At 39.8% G+C, this 19,577-nt stretch overlaps 1 protein-coding gene and 1 pseudogene across 1 annotated transcript in view; both read left to right on the top strand.

Annotated features, from left to right (window-relative positions):
- Positions 1-19,071, top strand: part of CFAP61 (cilia and flagella associated protein 61) — a 269,668-nt gene extending 250,597 nt beyond the window's left edge. The window contains exons 27-28 of the mRNA XM_039874360.1: positions 11,429-11,519; positions 18,456-19,071. Coding sequence (XP_039730294.1) covers positions 11,429-11,519; positions 18,456-18,656 — 292 coding nt within the window. The 3' untranslated portion in view covers positions 18,657-19,071. The remainder of the gene's footprint in view (positions 1-11,428; positions 11,520-18,455) is intronic.
- LOC120612114 (uncharacterized) lies at positions 218-336 on the top strand (annotated as a pseudogene).
- Positions 19,072-19,577: the final 506 nt, after the last annotated feature.

Raw genomic sequence — 19,577 nt, 5'->3', positions numbered from 1 at the left:
GTTGAGTATCATAACAGACACACTATCCATTCTCGTTTCCTCTTCAGAAACTGTATCCTGATTTATAGGATGTTACATTGTACCTAAAATAAGTGACAATGATTCTCAGCCTCTCCTGCAGCCAAAGAAGCTATATGAACAATCTTTGACCAGTAAGATTTAAGTAGAGGTGCTGTGTGAGACTTCTAGGAATTCTTCCTGAAAGAGAAGAGAAGGGCCCTATGGCCATGCCACCCTGAACAAGACCCATCCCATCTGATCTCAGAAGCTAAGCAGGGTTGGGCCTGGTTAGTACTTGGATGGGAGACCACCTAGGAAGACCAGGTGCTGTAGGTGTGAAAAATGAAAAGTAAGGGATTGTAAGCAGACAAGGTCCTTGCAATCTGTAAGGTCAACTAAGAGTTGCCTCGCCAAAGAGAGAGAGAGAGAGAGAGAGAGGGGGGGGCCCTCTTTTTCCCTTTCCCCAACCAAGAACATGTACATGATGGCTGGAGCTAAGCAGTCATTTTGCACCATGAGGCCCAGAGCCCTATTGATAGTGCTGTGATCCAATGTCCATGGAACTACCATGCCATCCTTGGACACCCCACCTAGACTTGCTTTATATGAAAAAAAGTACACCTATCCCTTTTTAAAGCCACAGTTTTTTTTTGAAATTGTCTATAACTGCAATCAAATCTAATCTTAGCTAATGCAGGGGAAACCAAGGAAACTGGGATGATTCAGAAAGTTGCTAGAAAGGATCAGAAATGAGCCTAAGGAAATGAGATTTGGTTGGGCAGTTGTTTCAAAATCAGAGCATGAACTTTCAGGGCACACAGAATTACAGTTAAGATCCTGTTCAGTGTGTTAGCTGTGTGACCTTGGACAAGTCATTTAACCTCTCTGAATCTATTTCCTCATCTTTAAAATGGAACAGCAAGTCCCACTTTAGAAAACAGAATTAGGATGAAGTGAGATAGTGCACAGAAACTATTTACCATAGTATCTGTGAGTTTGTATCCCCAGATGATTACAACAGCTCCAGCATCAAACCATAATAGCAAATGATGTGTCCCAGAGTGTAGTAACCATCTGTCAGGTGGTATGCACGATTCCTTAGGCTGTAGAGCCACACATCTTACTAATTATGGCATAATTTTAATAAGAGTAAAAAATAAGTGTAACCAGCACATCAGATCTGTGATTTTGCAGATATTATTGCTTAGGACAAGGTAGAAATAGTTATTTCAGTTTATTTTAATTTTAAAAAAGGCAAATTAATCAAAAGGAAATTTGTAGTCTGTGCAAAAATTAATGGGTTCCCACGTGACTGAAGTTTGGCAAACACAAGCCCAAAAGGGGTGGGCTCAAGTATCCTGTGACAGAAAGAACAAAGAACTGAGGTCGACTGGACCACAGTTTCATTCCTGCTGAGTCACACTCTTGCTTTCGGTCTTCTGGAGGTATACTCCTTGCAGCCCTTCTGTGCTATGCCAGCATAAGTTTCTCTATCACTTCTAAACTTGCCTCCATCTCACCCAAACCCCTTAACCAGGCTTGGCAGACCCACATGTCCACTGTGTCCCACTTACGCTGGGAGATGACAATGATAAACCACAGGGGACATCAATTGATCTAATTGCTGCCACATAACAATGAGGACCCAGCATTGCCAAATCTGAATTTTTTTTAAAAAGGACAGAAATCCAATTTCCATATGTTATTCAGGCTAAAGCAAACACGTCTGGAGGTCATACCTGGCCCTCTGATTATATACCATGACGTTTATCACTTCCTACCTTCTGCATATCAGAATGTACACAGGAGAGACAAGTCCAGCAGCCACACTCCAGCCCACTGGACCACAAGGCTGAGACTCAACCTTGAGTATAACCTACAACTGGGTATTGTAGGAGAATTCTGTCCTCTGCCATGAATCTAACATGCTGTTAGTAAAAGAAAGGAGATGTATAGTGAGAACCTTATTCTCGAAGGCAATTCTGCACGCCACCCAACTGCAGTTCCCCCACCAGGAGTAAAGGCAACTCTTAGGCACATTTCCAGCTCGAACAAACCTCTGTGCACATGTGAGTGGCAGCTGGAGACCCTCTCCAGCTCTAAAAGCAGGTCTAAAAGCAGAAGATGACTGTTGTCACAAGAGAAAACTAGAACGCTTTTCATTTGAAAAAAGATCTAAATAAAGATTTTGGAGAAAGAGATGTGTTTCTTCTCTGCCCAGTCACCTCCTTGTTCCTAACTGTTGAGTAGTTTGGCAATTTCCGGTTGAACTATTTGGACACTGGGGAACCCACCTTTGCTTTTCTGCAACTCTCCTTTCCCATCTGCCTGCCAGAAGGGCCTTGGCCTTGGCGTTAAGATCCAAAGTTTGAAAGAACGACACTTTTCTTTTCCCTTAGACATGCTATATTTTTTTCTAAGGCCAGTGAATGCAGCTTCTTCCAGTGTGTCTTGTCAATTTGCTTTTCTCAGTCTTCAGCATGACCAATGGCTAAGCTAGTTACCAGATCCTCTCTCAGACGATACGATTTTGTCAATACAAGAGGCCAAATGACCAGATGAGGATAAGCTCTGGTGAAATCTGATCAATTGCTTAATGATTGGACCATATCGACCAGAAATGGTTAATTCAGTTCCATGAGTAGACATTTCCCAGACCTTCTGAGAAAAGTGTATTATTTGCGGAAGTGGTAAAGAATTTAAGTGCTCTAAAAAAAAAACCCAGGCCAGCCACTGACAAAATGAACAGAGACAGTAATATCTTCTGTTTGGACCCTGGATAATTTGTGTAAATTTTTTCTCACAGCTGTGTAGAAATGACTTTGTGATGTTAATACCCAAATCTGCAGAACCACTTAGAAATCCTGTTGTGGCTGTGTTCTTACCTGACATTCTCCCCGGAAGTCTTCTAGGCGACCAGCTCTGTGGGTTACTTAGTGGCTCTGGTTAGTCTTCCGTTTTTGAATATCAATTGAGAAATGAGTTAATATTTTCTAGTTTTTTTTTAAGTCACAATATTCGTATAAATATAAATTTCCCGAAAGCTCCTCACTAATGCTGGTCATCCATAGCACTTGGGGCCGTTAACGCAGACCTGCCCCCTAGCCATGGCAAGAATTCCAAATGTTCTTCTTTCTACGGAGAAGGAAAGAAACCAAAGCACAGTTTGGGAGGAAGAGAAATTAGACCTAAAACTTTTCTTAAAATAAAACTTCTTTCTAACATTCCTATATCGAAAGGATATTATCTTCATTTGACTCAATGTTGTAATCAATTTCAAAATGAGTCTGGTTAAATTCAAAGTATTTCTAATTTTTTCCAGCTTTATTGAAATATAGTAGACAATTAGTTGCTCGTATTTACATTGTACAATTCAACGAGTTTTTTTTTTTCAATTATAGTTGGCATACAATATGTTAGTTTCAGTTGTACAGCATAGTGATTAGAGATCTATATAACTTACGAAGTGATCACCCCACTAAATCTAGTATCCCTTTTTCCCCTTACATATTTATTACAACATTATTAACTATTTTCCTTATGCTACACTTTATTTCTCCATGTCTATTTTGTAACTATCCATTTGTACTTCTTAATCCCTTTGTCCTTTTTCACTATCCTCCAACCGCTCTCCCATCTAGTAAACCTTCAAAATAGTCTCTGTATCGATGAGTTTGTTTCTATTTTTGTTGTTGTTGTTGTTGATTTTGTTCTTTAGATTCCACATGTACGTGAAATCATGCGATATTTGTCTTTATCTGACTTATTTCATTCAGTGCAATACCCTCTAGGTCCATCAAGGCAATATCTTTTTTAATCCCCTTCCTTTTAGTCTGTGTGTGTCTTTTAATCTGAAGTGAGACTCTTTTGGCAGCATATGTAAGGATCTTATTTTCTTAACCATTCAGCTACTCTGTATTTTGGTTAGAACACTTAATTCTTTTCTTTTTGAGGTACTTGTTGATAGGAATGTAGTTATTACCATTCTTTATTCATATTTTTGATACATGTTCTTTCTTCTTAAAGAAGTCTCTCCAATGTTTTCTGTAATACTGGCTTAGTGTTGATAAATTCCTTTAGCTTATTTTTGTCCGAGAAGCTCTTAATCTGTCCTTCAATTCTAAATGATAGCTTTGCTAGATAAAGTATTCTTGGTTGAAGATCCTGAGTTTTCATCACGTTGAAAATTTTGTGCCAAGCCCTTCTGTCCTGTATAGTTTCTTGTGAGAAATCAGCTGCCAGTCTTGTGAGTGCTCCCTTGTAGGTAACTAACTGCTTTTCTCTTGCTGCTTTTAAGATTCTCTCTCTGTATTTAAACTTTGGCATTTAATTATGATGTGTCTTGGTGTGGGCCTCTTTGGCTTCCTCTTTCTTGGGACTCTCTCTGCTTCCTGGGGTTGTGTGTCTATTTCCTTCATCAGATTAGAGAACTTTTCCATCATTATCTCTTCAAGTAGCTCTTCAACTTCTTGATTTCATTTAGGTACCCCTATGACACAGATGTTTTTACATGTGTCCCCTAGGCTCCTTAAATTATTATTATAGCCTTGGCTTCTTTTTTCTTGCCATTCTGATTGAGCGTTCTTGGCTTCCCCATCTTCTATATCGGTGGTTCAATCTTCTTCTTCATCCACTCTGTTGATTCCCTCTAATACACTCTTCATCTCAGATAATGTGTTCTTCTTTTCTCACTGGTTCCCTTTTATAATTTCCATTTCCATTTTTTTTTTATCTCTTTGTTAAAGTTCTCACTGAGTTCATCTACACTTCCCCTAAGTTCATTGAGCATCTTTATAACCAGGGTTTTGAACTCTGCATCTGTTAGACAGCTTGACTCCATTATTCCTGGATCTCTGTTCTGTTCTCTCACATGGTTTCTGCTTCTTTGTCTTCTCATTTTGGCTGCCTTTCTGTATCTGTTTCTATGTACTAAGCAAAGCTCCTATGTGTCCCAGTCTTATTAGCATGGCTTTGTGTAGTAGGTGTCCAGTGGCACAGTCCTGAGATGGGTCAGCTGCAGGCCAATTTTAGCCCCAGACTGTGCTCCTCCAGGGCCACCTGTTAAGATTCATCAAGCAATCCACTGATGCCGTGCTTATAGTTGCCTCAAGAGGTTACACCAGAAACCGAGGCCAGCTATCACCAGTGTGAATCTTGGCGCTGCTCAGCAAAGATCACCAGACTCGCTGAGGACACAATTGGATGTGGCTCGGATGGGGCCACGAGTTGGGTGAGGCAGAGTTTCAGGGGATCCTTTGGGCAGAGCAACCTCTGTTAACCAGTTTGATGACATCTCAGCTATGGTGGTGCTGTTTCCGCACACTGGGAGTGAGGCGGGCTCAACAGAGTAACAATGCATAACACCAGCACATCTGCCCAGGAGAGAACCTCGCCTCTAGCCCTTGCTCTGACAACTCAGTGTCTCCCTGTAAGTCCCAGGTGCCCCTGTGCAGCTGACCCGGCACTGGTCCATCACCACAAAAGCCTGCTCCTGGACATGACCCTTTTAAGGAGTGTCTGCAGGTGCCAGCTCCAACTGCCGCAGTCTCTGTCCCACTCAGCCACTGGGTGCCCAGCAGCCTCGCATCTTCACCCCCTCCTACCTTCTACCATTGCAGGTTGATTAATTATTTCTCTCCCTACTTGTAGTGCTTCTCTTCATCTAGATCCTAGGCAACTTTGCTTGCTGTTTGCTCTTTTTCGATCACAACTTTGATTTGATCGCAAGAGGGACAAACAAAGCCTCTATCATCTATGCCATTTTTCCCCCATCTCTCAGAGTACTTCTGATTTTAATAATGAAGGCTGCTACATTTCCAGGATGATTCAGAGGAGGCCCACAGGGTTCCGTGGCACTCTAAACCCCTCCCACTGACCCTAAGCTCGGTCACTGCAGCTGGTGCAGAAGCTCTCCATAGAGAGGAGAGAGAGCAGCCCAAATCTGGCCCCTGCCTTCACCTCTTCAAGAGCACGGGCCCCACCTGCTTGTTCAGTCTTGAGAGGACCAGCCCTGTGCCAGATGCTGTGGGGACCCAGAGCACACAGTGTGTAAGAAAACCAGATATGCACCAGGTTAACTTTCTTTCAAGGTCAGAAGCGCCCCATGCAGTGAAAATGGTTCAGAGAAAGCGAATGGAATCACTCAGCCAGGAGTTAATTTCAAGGAGGAGGTTTGTGTTGAACTTGAACATTGGATGGCACAGGGAAAGACGTAAACTTGGAAAAGGGTCCTCTGAGCTGCAGAGACTGCAGGAAAGCCAGGGTGCAAGGTATTTGGAGGGGTGGGAGGGGTAAGATTCTTAGACCCTCCACAGGAGGAGGCAGCAAAGGGAACAGTGGGAGGTCGGGGTGCAGATCTGGAGTGAGCTAGAAATGGACTCTGAAGGTATGCCCTGATGCAGCCTCAGTCAGCTCCTCCACAGCCCAGGGCATCCCAGTGTGGCAGAGGGATGTCCACAATCCACAGCTAGTGTGGAAAGGGAGCTGACCATGGCTTTCCAGAATTGCAGTTCCCAAGTAACTAAAGCAGCCAGTATAGGAAATGCTCAGCTGGGTGCCACTTGCCATCGAGGTTGAAGTTGTCCTTCCCATGCAGGGTCAAAAAAGAAATATAATGCAAGCCCATTTCCTTTTTTTCCACAATGGGATTAAATTTTTTTGCTGTTGAATAAATAAATACATCGGCACCTGCTGGAAGGAGACAGGCCCAACAGCCCTGATGTCAGGATGCCTCATCCACAGGAGAGACTAAGGTTTGCCAATGAGGGCTTTCCACATGCAGCTTCCTCCTTGTCCTGAATGGGTGTGGTTCTGAAATTCTCCATGAACACACCTCACCCCAGCTTCATATGTGTATTTGGTTTGGTAACTAAAGCATGTGGGTTTTTAGTAAGTAAATTAAAATGCCTACATTTAAATTTTTCCCCCAAATCATAACCCCCTACACATTATAGAAACTTGAATAGCTTTCTTTCTAAGCTGATCCCAAATCCAACACCTTAGAAAGCCAAAGGCTCAAGCCACATAGTCATTATTTGTAGGGGCCACTGGCAAGTTTGAAAGGCATAGTGTTTTGCATGGGGAGGATACTACTTTATTTCTGAGAGAAATACTGGAAACTATAGAGTTATTAAAATGATTTATAGAATTGGTACGCAGCTCCATTTTCTCTAATAAAAGTCAGTTTCCTAAAATGTTAACTTTCCAGGGGTTCAGAGGAAGGGAGAGAGGCACAGGGGATTTTTAGGGCAGTGCAACTATTCTACACAATCCTGTAGTGGCGGATACATAACATGACTTGTTTGTCAAAACCCGTAGAATGTTCGATACAGCAAATGAACCCAAGTGTATACTGCAAACTTTAATCAAGAGTAATGTATCAGTATTGGTTCATGAATTGTAATAAATGCACCACACTAATGCAAGCTATTAATAATAGGGGAAACTGAGGGAAGGAGGGAGTATGGATAACTCTGTACTGCTTTGAAAATAAAATCTATTAATTTTTTAAAAGTTGATTTTCTAGAAGTAAGCAAGGTCTTGGGGAGCACAAAAGTCAATTATGGACAGAGGCCAGGCTACTTTGGGGCTGTGAGTGGTAAATGACCGACAGTCACAGCCCAAAGAGTTACATAAAGGAGAAAGGATGTCCTCACATAGTGGCCACTCCGAGGTCGTTCAGCGAGCCTTTCAAAATCACTACCAAAATAAGTAGTTTCTGTGACATCTGAGGACCTTGCAAGTAAGACTCTTTACTGGGTAGATTTTTGGTACAATTATTTTTCTTAATCAGAGGAAACAGTTCCTTTTCACCAGTACCCACCACATCTTACATCTAACACCTTCCCTGAGAAATAGCGGCTACTTTATCTGACAGGAGATGTTGCTAATTCTGCATCCTCTCAAGAGCCTGACCTGAATCCTTTAAACAGAGCAGGTCAAGGGCACCTTGGAGACTGCGGATTATCTGCTGCCATTTTCTTCATAAAACCCATTCAGTTCTAAATGTCTTCGGATCAAAGTTGCAATTGGAATAAGAGAACTTCCAATGGGACTCCTGCCTTAGGGATTGACAGAGTCCGAAATCCTTGTTTTACTCCTGGCTAAGGGTCACTTTATACATATTTACCTTAATCCATAAGGCAGGCTGTGAGCAATCTGATGTTGCAGACAGATGTGCAGAAGCTGCTCTCCAGATAGGTTAGCCTACACACTCCTCTTGGCGATGCACTAGCTCTCCCAGGTGTGGGAGTGTTATCATTTCATGACCCTGTGGAAATTGTCTCTAGGGACCACCACTGGAGCTGCAATAAAATTGAAAACAAGTCTTCAGAAGTCAACTTGTTGGTTTGATTTCAGGGATACTATTTCACTATCATTTTGCTTTAATGGAACCCAAGTTCTTTCTTGAAAATTTTTAAAAAGTCCAAATAAAGAGCTATAAACCTCTTTCCATTTTGTAAATAAAAATGACTGCCACCAACAACTTCCAGGAATATCGATAGCAGTTTGCTACAGAAATTGTCACCTTCTGGACAAGGATCTCAAAATGTTTTTCACAGGAGGCAGTGGTGGGGCGTGTGAAAGAAATACAATTTCAGGTCTGCTAGGCCTCTATGCAAACTGTTTAACATTCTATGATAAGACGAGGAATCGTCAAATACCGAGTTGCTATTTCTGCTGGATGTTGGTGTGAGAGGCCATGGAGAGTTTCAAAGCCAGCAAAAGAAACAATTTGCAATACACCCAACTTCCTGTTGCCCCCCACTGTGCATACAGGCTTAGCAGCTATATTTTCAGAAGATTAAGGGCCACTTACTTCTCTAGCCATCTGTGCTTGGCTTCATGAACAGAGGCTGTGAAAATGTGGGCATTAGATGGTGGGCCAGAACCTAGGGTGGGCAGCATTGTGACCCTAAGGGCAGTAAGGTTTCCCCAGAACTCCTTCTTTGAAGCAGACAATGAAGAGGAGAGAGTAATGAAGGCAATGGGTGGAAAGACTGCCTGAACAGCACCTGGGTTGTTGGAAGAGAGCAGGGCTGGGCAAGGAAAGCAGAAAGACAGAGTTATGCCTCTTAGATGTATGTGGCTGTAGACCTTCAAAACCAGAGGATGGGAACTCCTGAAGGTGCCATGGAAACCCACAGAGGGGAATCTCAGTAACTGAGGAAAGATAGTGACAAATTTAAAAGGACCCATTGGTATCTAACTTAGAATTATAATAGTTTCAACATTTTCATGTCCACAATTCCCTGAAGCTTCTCTAGTTGTCTAGACATAATAGGCAGGGACCATCCTGGCAAAGCTGCGCTTGAGTGTCTGGACTTCAGCTATTATTGATTCTTTGGTCCAAGAATCTACGGTCTGAGACAGGTCAAAACATCATCCCACTGAGGTGGCCAGCCCCACACCAATGTCTTAATTCCAGGAATTAGATGTTGGATGTTGGCCAGGGCTTGTAGGGGCTCAGAACTCCAGCCAGGACTCACATTGACTTGACTATATTTGTTCAGGATTTGGTGGCCTCAAGTAATTCCAGGGGTGAGCAATTCTCTGACAGATTTCTGTAAGGTGCCCTTCTGACACCCTCGGACTTCGATGCTCTAGAGCTCAGAAAGACCATTCTTAAACACTGATCTCACACATGGCTTTTCTGCTGTTCCCACTGAGGTTTCTCCTCTCTTTAATATAGCCCATCCTGGAGTATTTTGCAAAGTTTTGTCACCTATTTATTTGGCAGAATTTTATTCTATATTAATGAAAGACCAATCAAAGCCAGTCATATGGAATGTATACAGTGCAATATGCATTCACTCATTATTTCTTCATTCATTCAGTGAACATCTGTAGAACATCTAATGCCTGTTGCAGACAAGTGCTGAGCTAGATGGCCATGGAGCAATTACACGACATATCTGACTGGATGCCTGCTTCTAGGAGCACTCTTCCCACCCATCACCTTCCTAAGCTCATCTCCTACCACTCCCCTCTTTATTTATATCCATCCCGCTTCCCTGAGTGGTCTGGGCACACACCTGCCTCTGGCTTTCACGCCTGCTGTTCTCTCTCTCTAGAGGGCTCTTCCCCCAGATCCTCACGTGGTTCACTCTCTCCCTTCCCTCAAGTCTTTACTCACTAAGTCGCCGCCTTAGGTGACTTAGCCTTTCTTTGACCCTCTTCTGTCCTTGCTTGATTTATGTTTTCTCCTAAGCAGTTCTTATTCTCTAATATTCTATATATTTACCTGTTGCTTGAATGTAAGCTCCATGGTGACACGAATATTTGTCTCTTTTGGTCCCTGCTGTTTCCCCAGTACTCAGAACAGTAATGGGCACATAATGGGTATAGAGTAAATATTAGTGGAATTAATAGTTGCATGAATAGGAGACCTTAACAAAGTAGGTAATTAAGCATGAAATTTGGTCACACAAATAGGTGATTGATAATAACTGATATAGCAGAGTCCACGCTGATCGTAGCATAGGCTCTTGTCATTAGAGTTGTCTTTCAGTGCCTCACTGGTTCCTGGAACTTGTTAGCTCCTTCCCTAAGAATTAACTTTAAGTCTCGGAAAACAGAAGGTGCCCATCTGCACGTGGGCACCAGTTTTTTCTTCCCCTGTGCACATACATGACATCCATTAGCAGTAATAGAGACGACAGACTCACATCCAGCAAGAGTGAAGTCAACATAATCAATGTGCCTCTAACTCTGAGGAAGTGAAGTTTCCTGTTCCAATACACTTAACATTAAAATGAAGTAAGAGTTTAAAACCAGTAAATGTTCTTGGTTATTCCAAGAATGCATCAAATTTTTAGCAATCATCTGTAAATAAAGGATGGCCATATCATCCTCCATGTAAGAAAGCATTTATTGAAAGAGTTTTCAGTAGAAAATTAACAAGTATAAACAGCAAAAGCTGCTCTCCTAGAAGAGATTCAATTAGGCATCAGTGCGATTACAGGAAGACCGTGTTGCAACACGGAGGTGGTCTGTTTTTCTGGTCATTATTAATCCAGAAACCGTAATGATGAGCAACATTTGTGCTATTGTCTACCCAAATTTAATTTGTTTATGCAGCAGTTCAGTTAATCCTGCAATCTGTTTTTCTCAAGCGAGGGCAGATAATGGAGACACCGTTCTTTACAAGTCTTCAGGCTTTTAAATTCTGATAAAATCAGGATTCTTCACTGGGTCTTGCCCCAGCTCTGAATTAAACCACTTTAAATGTAATTACGGAACCTGGCCTTACATCAGGAACATCCATTTAAAAAATTGATTGGCCAGGCTGCTCTACGAGGCATTTTATGAGCAAACGATTACAATGGGGCCAGGACTGTAATTTATAAAGGCAAAAAAAGCAGGTAAATACTTTATTAATGGTAATGAGAGGGTTTCCAGCTAACTTAATCTTTTTTTCCCTCACTAGCTACTTCACAGAGCCATGGTGCATGGCCCTCTTTCACGATCGTTTTATCGATCTCAGGAAAGAGTTACGCCAAATCTTAACTTCCAAGAAGGTAAGAGTGGTTAATGGATATGTGGGTTATTCCTTGCAAATTATAAGCAGTTTATAGTTGCTGATCATTTAGACTTTTCCCTACATTCCCGTTTTATGGTTTTACTTTTAAAGCCAACTGTACTTCATATAAACAAACTACAGAGTATGTAAACATGGATGGCGATATTCAGGGAAAGTGGATCATTTAAATCCTTTTATGAAGGGCATCTTTTTCCTTTTTACAAGTAACTGTACTTTCATTATCAGCTAACACTGTTGGTGGAAAACTGAATATGAGTTGTATCTACTTGCCCTCAAGAATGAAGATTGCATTCCTTTAGTTTCTGTCTGTATTTGCCAGCATGTGCTAAACATTTGTGCACATGTGTTGTTTTGAACATGTAAAGAGAAGTCATCAGACGTCCAAACACACTCCTTTTATAACCAAAAATTCTTTCTCAAAGTGATACAGAATTAACTGGAAGTTAGGCTGCATATCCCAAAGGCTCCATGCTTAGCAAAAATTTGACTCTGCAATGTAAATAGTAAAATACTTGTGAAATTTTAAATTATTTCTTTCAGCACTAGAGTCCTTACCAGAGTTGGGGAAAGTCAACATCTGTGCTCAGAAAGTAGTCAAAGACCCACCCTAGACTCTCCCTTGCTTCATTCAGACAAGGGCTAGAGCACAGCTGAGCTTCTCTCTCATTTGACAGTCTAAATGGGAAAGTCCTGTGTCTCTGCTGCCATTCCTCTGGAGAGTGCCCACACCCCCTGAAGGTTCCCACGGTGTCGGCTGCCATATTGGACAGCACAGATCCCTTCCATTCTAGCCCAGCATGTATCACCTTGATTAAGCCTAACAAGAAAACTCTCAGGTGGACGAAGGTACTATTATTTCCACTTTACTAGTGAGGAAGCTGAAGCTGAGAGATTTTAAATGAACTGCCGTGGGTTACACAGCTAGTCAGTGGCCAGCAAGCTTCAAAGTCAAGGATCTCTCACTCCAAAAACAAGAACGTAGGCATGGAGCCACACCAGGCCAAACTGCGTGGCTCGGTACCTTCTCTTCATTGCGCATCCTACCACCCCCCTGCCTTTCAGTTTTATTCCTGGGGTACAAGCTGAGAAATTTAAATAACTATAATAATCTGAAGTAGATTCAGATTGAGAAAAATAGGTTTAAAACTTAAACCAAACACAATTATCTTTAGGATCCCCATAGGAAGCTGGCAGATAAATATACATTCCCTGCACTTTGTCCTGAAGCTGTGAGGAAGTCAGCTCTCATTGAAATATGAGTCCAAGTTGTAAGCCTGGTGCTTACTGAACTCCGCTCAACTCCTCAGATGCCTCCTTGCTTCTCAAAATGTCGTCTGCAGCTCAAAGCTGACCCATACTAAAGATTCATTAGTTTTTTAGTTTTCCAATCAGAACTCTGTGCCTAAATCCTCTAAACCCCAGATCTGAGCTCCACAGTTAACATTTTGCACAGGGCCAAGGGGTTTTAGGTCTCAAACTTAAAAGGGAAGCTTTCTCTTCACCTTTCCAAGTAAACTGTCAAACCCATAACTCACTTTTCGTGGCACTCGCTGAGAACCCTCAACCTTTACCAATGAACAGACATTTGCTGTCGGTCAGTTTATTATGAATGAACCCAGTGTGGACAGCAGGCCCTTTCAGTGGACCGGAAGTGGCCATGGACATTTGAGGAAGATACACTAAGGGCTCCCCAGCCATTTTTGTGGGTTTTCTAGGTTTCCAGAAAGTGAAATCTCTGGAGGAAAAGCCTCTGCTGGGGATTGTTCTGTTTCTACATTTGTATTTGTCAAGTGGAGAAGGCCACAGAAAGAGATGGTGTATGCAGTGGTGTCTACTTCCAGCTCATATTCCCTGTGGAACAGGGACTAACTGTTTACACCTCAGAGAGCTGTGGGAGGAGATAAGGAAGGGGTGTGTGCAAGTATATTCACAAAAGAATGGCTTCCAGTGAGTGCCAGTCACCACAAATAATGGTGGTGGTGACAGTTATGGTAGACAGGCTGATAGTGAAAAGAATAAAAGACTAATATCTATGACTGTTATTATAAGTCATGTCAAATCTACATATCATTTATTAAAATATCAAGCTTATTACAAGACATCTCAAATCCTTTTGTGGAGGTAGAAAGAGGAAATCTACTGCCACTGCAGTTAGCGTGGCTGAAGCCAAAGAGTCACTGACCAATGGCAGTGTAGTGAAAATCACTCTTCGAAATCCTCTAAGAAAGTTACATTATAAACATATATACACCTAACAACAGAACCTCAAAATCTATGAAGCAAAAGTTGATAGAATTGAAAGAAGAAATAGTTCTAAAATAATAGTTGGAGACTTCAATATCTCACTTTCAAGAATGCTAAGAATAATCAGAAGATTAATAAGGAAATAGAGGCCTTGAACAACACTGTAAACCAACTGGACCTACCACGTAAATACAGAACACTCTACCCAATAATAGCATGATGCACCTTCTTCTCAAATGCACATGGAACATTCTCCAAGAAAGGCCATATGTGAGGCCACAAAATGATTGTCAATAAATTTTAAATATGTAAATCATTCAAACTATTTCTCTCACCACAATGAAATGAAACTAGAAATCAAAAACAGAAGGAAAACGAAAATTCAAAAAATTTATAGAAATTAAACAGCAGACTATTAAGCAACTTATTTGATTTCAAAGGAGGAATCTATTGGGATATTAGAAATACTTAGAAACAAATGAAAATGAAAACACAACATACCAAACTTTATGAGATGTAGCAAAAGCAGTTTCAGAGGGAAATTCCTAAGTTTTAATAAATGCCTAAGTTTTAAAAAAGGAAAGATCTCAAATCAATAACCTACTTTTATACCTTAAGGAACTAAAAAGAGAAAGACAAAACCCAATGCTAGCAGAGGAAGGAAATAATAAAAATTAAAATGGAGATAAACGAAGTAGCAAATAGGAAAATGACAGAGAAAATTAATGAACCAAAAGTTGGTTCTTTGAAAAGATCAGCAAAATTGACAAACCTTGAGCTAGACAGGCTAAGAAAAAAAGATTGAAATTACTGAAATCAGAAGTGAAAGTAGAGACATTAATATTGATCTTACAGAAGCAAAAAAGGATTATCAGAGAATACTATGAACAATTGTATGCCAACCAATTAGATAACCTAGATGAAATGAACAAATTCCTAGGAACACACACACTACAAAAACTGACTCAAGAAGAAATAGAAAATCTCGACAGACCTGTAATAAGTGAAGGTATTCAATCATTAATCAAAGAAACCTCTCAACCAGATGGCTTCACTGGTGAATTCAACCAAACATTTAAAGAAGAATTAAAACCAATTCTTATCAAACTCCTCCAAAAAAAATAGAAGAGAAAGGATAGCTTCCTATTCCATTCTGTGAGGTCAACATTACCCTGATACCAAAGCCAGACAAGGAAATCAACAGAAAACTACTGAGCAATATCCTTTATGAGTTTAAATGCAAAATTCTACAACAGAATACTAGCAAACTAAATCCAGAAGTATATTAAAAGGATTATATACTGTGACCAAGTGAGATTTACCCCAAGAATATAAAAGTGGTTCAACATATGAAAATTAATTAATGTAATACCCTGCATTAATAGAATGAAGTGGGAGGGGGGAAATGTTAACATCTCAATGCAGAAAATGCATTGGACTAACTCAAATATGTTTTCATGGTAAAAATACTAAAAAAAAAAAAACTAAACTAAAAATAGAAGAGAACTTCACCAACTGGATAAAGCATATTTACGAAAAACCCACAGCTAATATTACACTCAATGATGAAAGACTGAAAGCTTGATCGCTGAGATCTGGAACAAGACAAGAACGCCTGCTTTCACCACATTCAACATTGTACTGAACATTCTAGCCAGAGCAGTTAGGTAGGAAAAAGAGAAAAAATTAGGCTGGGAAGAAAGAAATAAAACTGTCTATATTTTCCAGTGACATAATCTTATATATAGAAAATCCTAAAGAATCCACAAAATAACATTAGAGCTAATAAATTAATCCAGCAGTTACAAGATACAAGATCACACAATAATCAGTTGTTTATATCAGCAATGAATAATCTAAAAATAAAATTAAAACAATTCCATTTACAGTAGCATCAAAAATAATAAAATATTTGGGAATAAATTTAACCAAGGAGGTGCAAGACTTGTACACTGAAAGCTACAAAACATTTCTGAAACAAATTAAAGAAGACTTAAATAAATGGAAGTCATCTGTGTTCCTGGATTTGAAGACTTAATATTGTTAAAATGGCAATACTATCCAAAGCAACCTACAGATGCAATGCAATCCTATTGAAATTCGAATGGCATTTTTTTGTAGAAAAGGAAAAGCCAATCCTAAAGTTCATATAGAAGTGCAAGAGACTCCAAATAGCCAAAACAATTTCAGAAATTAAAAAGTCGAAGAACGTACTCCTTTCAATTTCAAAACTTACTACAGACTAAGACAGTATGGTACTTACGTAAAGATATAGGTCAATGAAATAAAACTAAGCATCCAGAAGTAAACCTATTTACATGAAAAGATGTTAGCATCATTAATCATTAGGGAAATGCGAAGTAGAACCACAATAAAATACCATATCACACCCACTAGGCTGGCTCTAGTAAAAAAAAATGATAACAAGTATTGGCAAAGATGTAGAAATATTAGAACCCTCACACATTGCTGGTGAGAATGTAAAATTGTTCAGCGGCTGTGGAAAAACAGTTGATAGTTCCTAAAAAACTTACACAGGGAATTATATGACCTAGTCTTTGTAATCCTGGGTATATAACACCAAATAATTTAAAAATAAGTATCCGAATGAATACTTGTACATGAATTTTCATGGCAGCAGTACTCAGAATAACCAAAAGGGAGAAGATAGCCCAAATGTCCATCAATGGATAAACAATGTAGCCTGTCCATACGATGTAATATCATTCTGCCATAAAAAGAAATGAAGTACTGATAAATTCTACAAAGTGGATGAACATCAAAACATTATGTTAAATGAAAGACCCAGACACAAAAGGTCATGTATATAGCATTGTGAGGTGGACTGGTCACAGATGAGCACTTTGAGAGAGGGAATGGTCACATTAAGAGGGGAGGTGGTCAACTGAGAGAGGGGATGGTCACACTGAGAGGGGGGATGGTCACGCTGAGGGAATGGTCACACTGAGGAGGGGGGAATGGTCACACTGATTGATTTAAAGGGGATGGTTGGCCCTGGAGAAGGGGGGATGGTCACTCTGAGAAGGGAAGTGATATCAGTTAGAGGGGAGATGGTCACACAGAGAGGTCATACAATAAGAAGCCAATGCACAAAAATCTGTTTACAATTTAGAGCAGTATTTGTTTTAGGTAAATTTAAAAGTTCTATTTTGTGACTTTATACTATTTACCCCATTGTCAGAACAACATTGTATAACGTGAGCCCAAAATCTTCAATAATTTTTGTAAGTTCATTTTTTTGTTTGATACAATTCTCCTGAAAAATTAAGGCAGAAAGAACCAACCTCATATATACTGCCGAATGTATGCTTAGGAACATGCTAGTGGCACTCAAATATTTCAGCACCTCTAATATTTAGCTCTGGGCACCAGTTGCTTCTTTACTCTCTCACTGTCTTTTCTGAGCTGATTTGAAGTCCTGGTCCCCACTGACTATTATTCCAAGTGATGTATGTATAATCTCTGACACCCATTAATGTTTCACTTAAATAACCAAGGTATAATTTCCTAGTTCCTCCATAGATTTTGAATCAAATTTTTTTTATCTATATGTTCTTACTATTAATACATTAATGATCCAATAGAACTCTGTAAGTTATCTACTTTTTTTTCTGTTCAAAATAAAAATAATTATTGGAAATTCAAATAAATACAGCATCAAAGTCCACATGACTCTTCCTTTAGGTAATTTCCAATTATCGTGGTGTTTGAAAAGCACACAGCTCAAACCTTGGTGAAGTGCTTTTTATAGCTACCCTCCTATAGATAGATGGACAGATAATTGATGAAGTAAGTATTGTAGAACATTAGCCATAGAATTCAGGTGATTGTGTGTGGATGCTAACTGTACAATTCTATCACCTTGCTCTATGTTTGAATATGTTTATAATAAAATTTTGGGAAACCCCTACTATATTATAGAGATGCACAGCATATGATTCTCAACTTCATATAATTTTATTCTCTCTGAGCCCTACCTTTAGAGCTATATCAATGAAATTTAACTTTACTAAGAATTTATTCTAAGTTTTTTAATCCTATTCATTGAGGATTCTAACCAAGTAAAGTAAATCATCTATGAGTTTTCAGGTAAAAATTTTTTATCACTTTATTTTTAAAACAAGCATGATCTACAGATAATTTTTATCTGAAAATTAAGAGCTTAAAATTGTTATGCTTGGTGAACCTTGAGGATGTAATGCTAAGTGAAGTAAGCCAATCACAGAAAGACAAGTACTATATGATTTCACATATGTGAGGTGCCCAGAGGAATCGAATTCATAGAAATGGAAAGTAGAATGGTGGTTGCCAGGATCTGGGACGAGGGGAAATGGGGAGTTATTGTTTAATAGGGAGGGAGTTTCAGTTCGGGAGGATGAAAACCTTCTGTGGATGGAGAGTGGTAATGGTTGCACAACAATGTGGATCTCCTTAATGCCACTGAAATGTACATTTAAAAATGGGCAAAGTGGTAAATTTTATGTTATGTATATTTTGCCACAATTATAAATAATTTTTAAAAGCTAGGAGAAAATAACTATCCTTGGAGAACTGAGCACTATCTTTTTCATTTTTTGCGAAATTGCCCTCTCATTATGAGGCTAAGTGCAAATAATTTCTGTATCTGGCCTCTTGCTGCATTTTCCAGGAAGAAGAACTTCCTTCCATAGAACAGTTAGCCCATCAGATAGAAGATGAGGAAATTAACCTGAAAGAGAAGCCGAGGAAATACCTCAAAAGAGTTTTCCAGGAAACCATCTATAAGACGCTGGTGGAGAAGAGCATCCTTGACTATCTGCACTATAATTACTACCACCTGCCCATGTACGCGTGGCCAGGAATCATTTAGTTGTGGTTGCAGTCTCCACTTTACTGTTTTCACACATGTAGTTCCTGGAAGCAGACTGTATAAATAGGAAACCTCTCTGAAGCCCTACTTGACAGCCGAGCACCATCGTCTCCTGGTTTTGTCATTTCTTTTCCTCTTCCACTTACGCCTGTAGTTTTCTGTCATCCCAGTAGGTGGCGCACAGCCATGTCTGTTCTGGGCCAATGAGACACTCTGCTAATACCAGATATATTCCTGTGCAGAATAATCCATTTTAGCAATAAAATGAAATCGTACTGTGTAAAACTTGTTTTTACCTTGGGTGTGACTCTATTTGGTTTCCTGAAATTTTCTGGCTCCAATTTTGTTAGTTCTTCACATGTTTTATCACCCAGTAATACTCCTGGGCGATAAAAAAGAAAATTGTGTGGCCACAACGGACAATTAGAAAAACAGATAATGAGAAATGATCTCTGTAAGACAGCATCAGAGGGATTGATTGCATAAGAATGTTTAAGTCATCTTTTGAAACAAGGAGGCTGCCATCACGATCCCTGTATTTCTACTTCAGAATGTAAAGCATAAGAATAAATGCACTGAGAAACTGGAGGACAACGCACAGGTTCACGAGGGGTTTTAACTAGAAAATGCTAGTGGGAAATTAATCTAGTTGATTCCCTTTGACCCTTCACACTATTGCTTTGCATTGGGGGCCTGGTACATGTCACCTGTAATATGGGTCAGAGGCCCTCTTTCTTATAAATAAAGAAAATTAAGTGCCTACTAAAAAACATGAATTCAGGAACAACACATAACATTGTTTTAATTTATTTGGATCTCTTTTAGATAGTGTGACACTCTTTATGACTGAATATTGACCAGCAGGGCTTAAATTTGGTTTGCATAGACATAGTTAAGTTTTTGCTCTTTTTTTTTTTTTTT

The sequence above is a fragment of the Pteropus medius genome, unplaced genomic scaffold, assembly GCF_902729225.1.
Source record: "Pteropus medius unplaced genomic scaffold, Ma_sr-lr_union100, whole genome shotgun sequence".
Lineage (NCBI taxonomy): Eukaryota > Metazoa > Chordata > Mammalia > Chiroptera > Pteropodidae > Pteropus > Pteropus medius.
The sequence above is the reverse complement of the archived record's forward strand: the minus strand, read 5'-3'. Positions and strand labels throughout refer to the sequence as shown.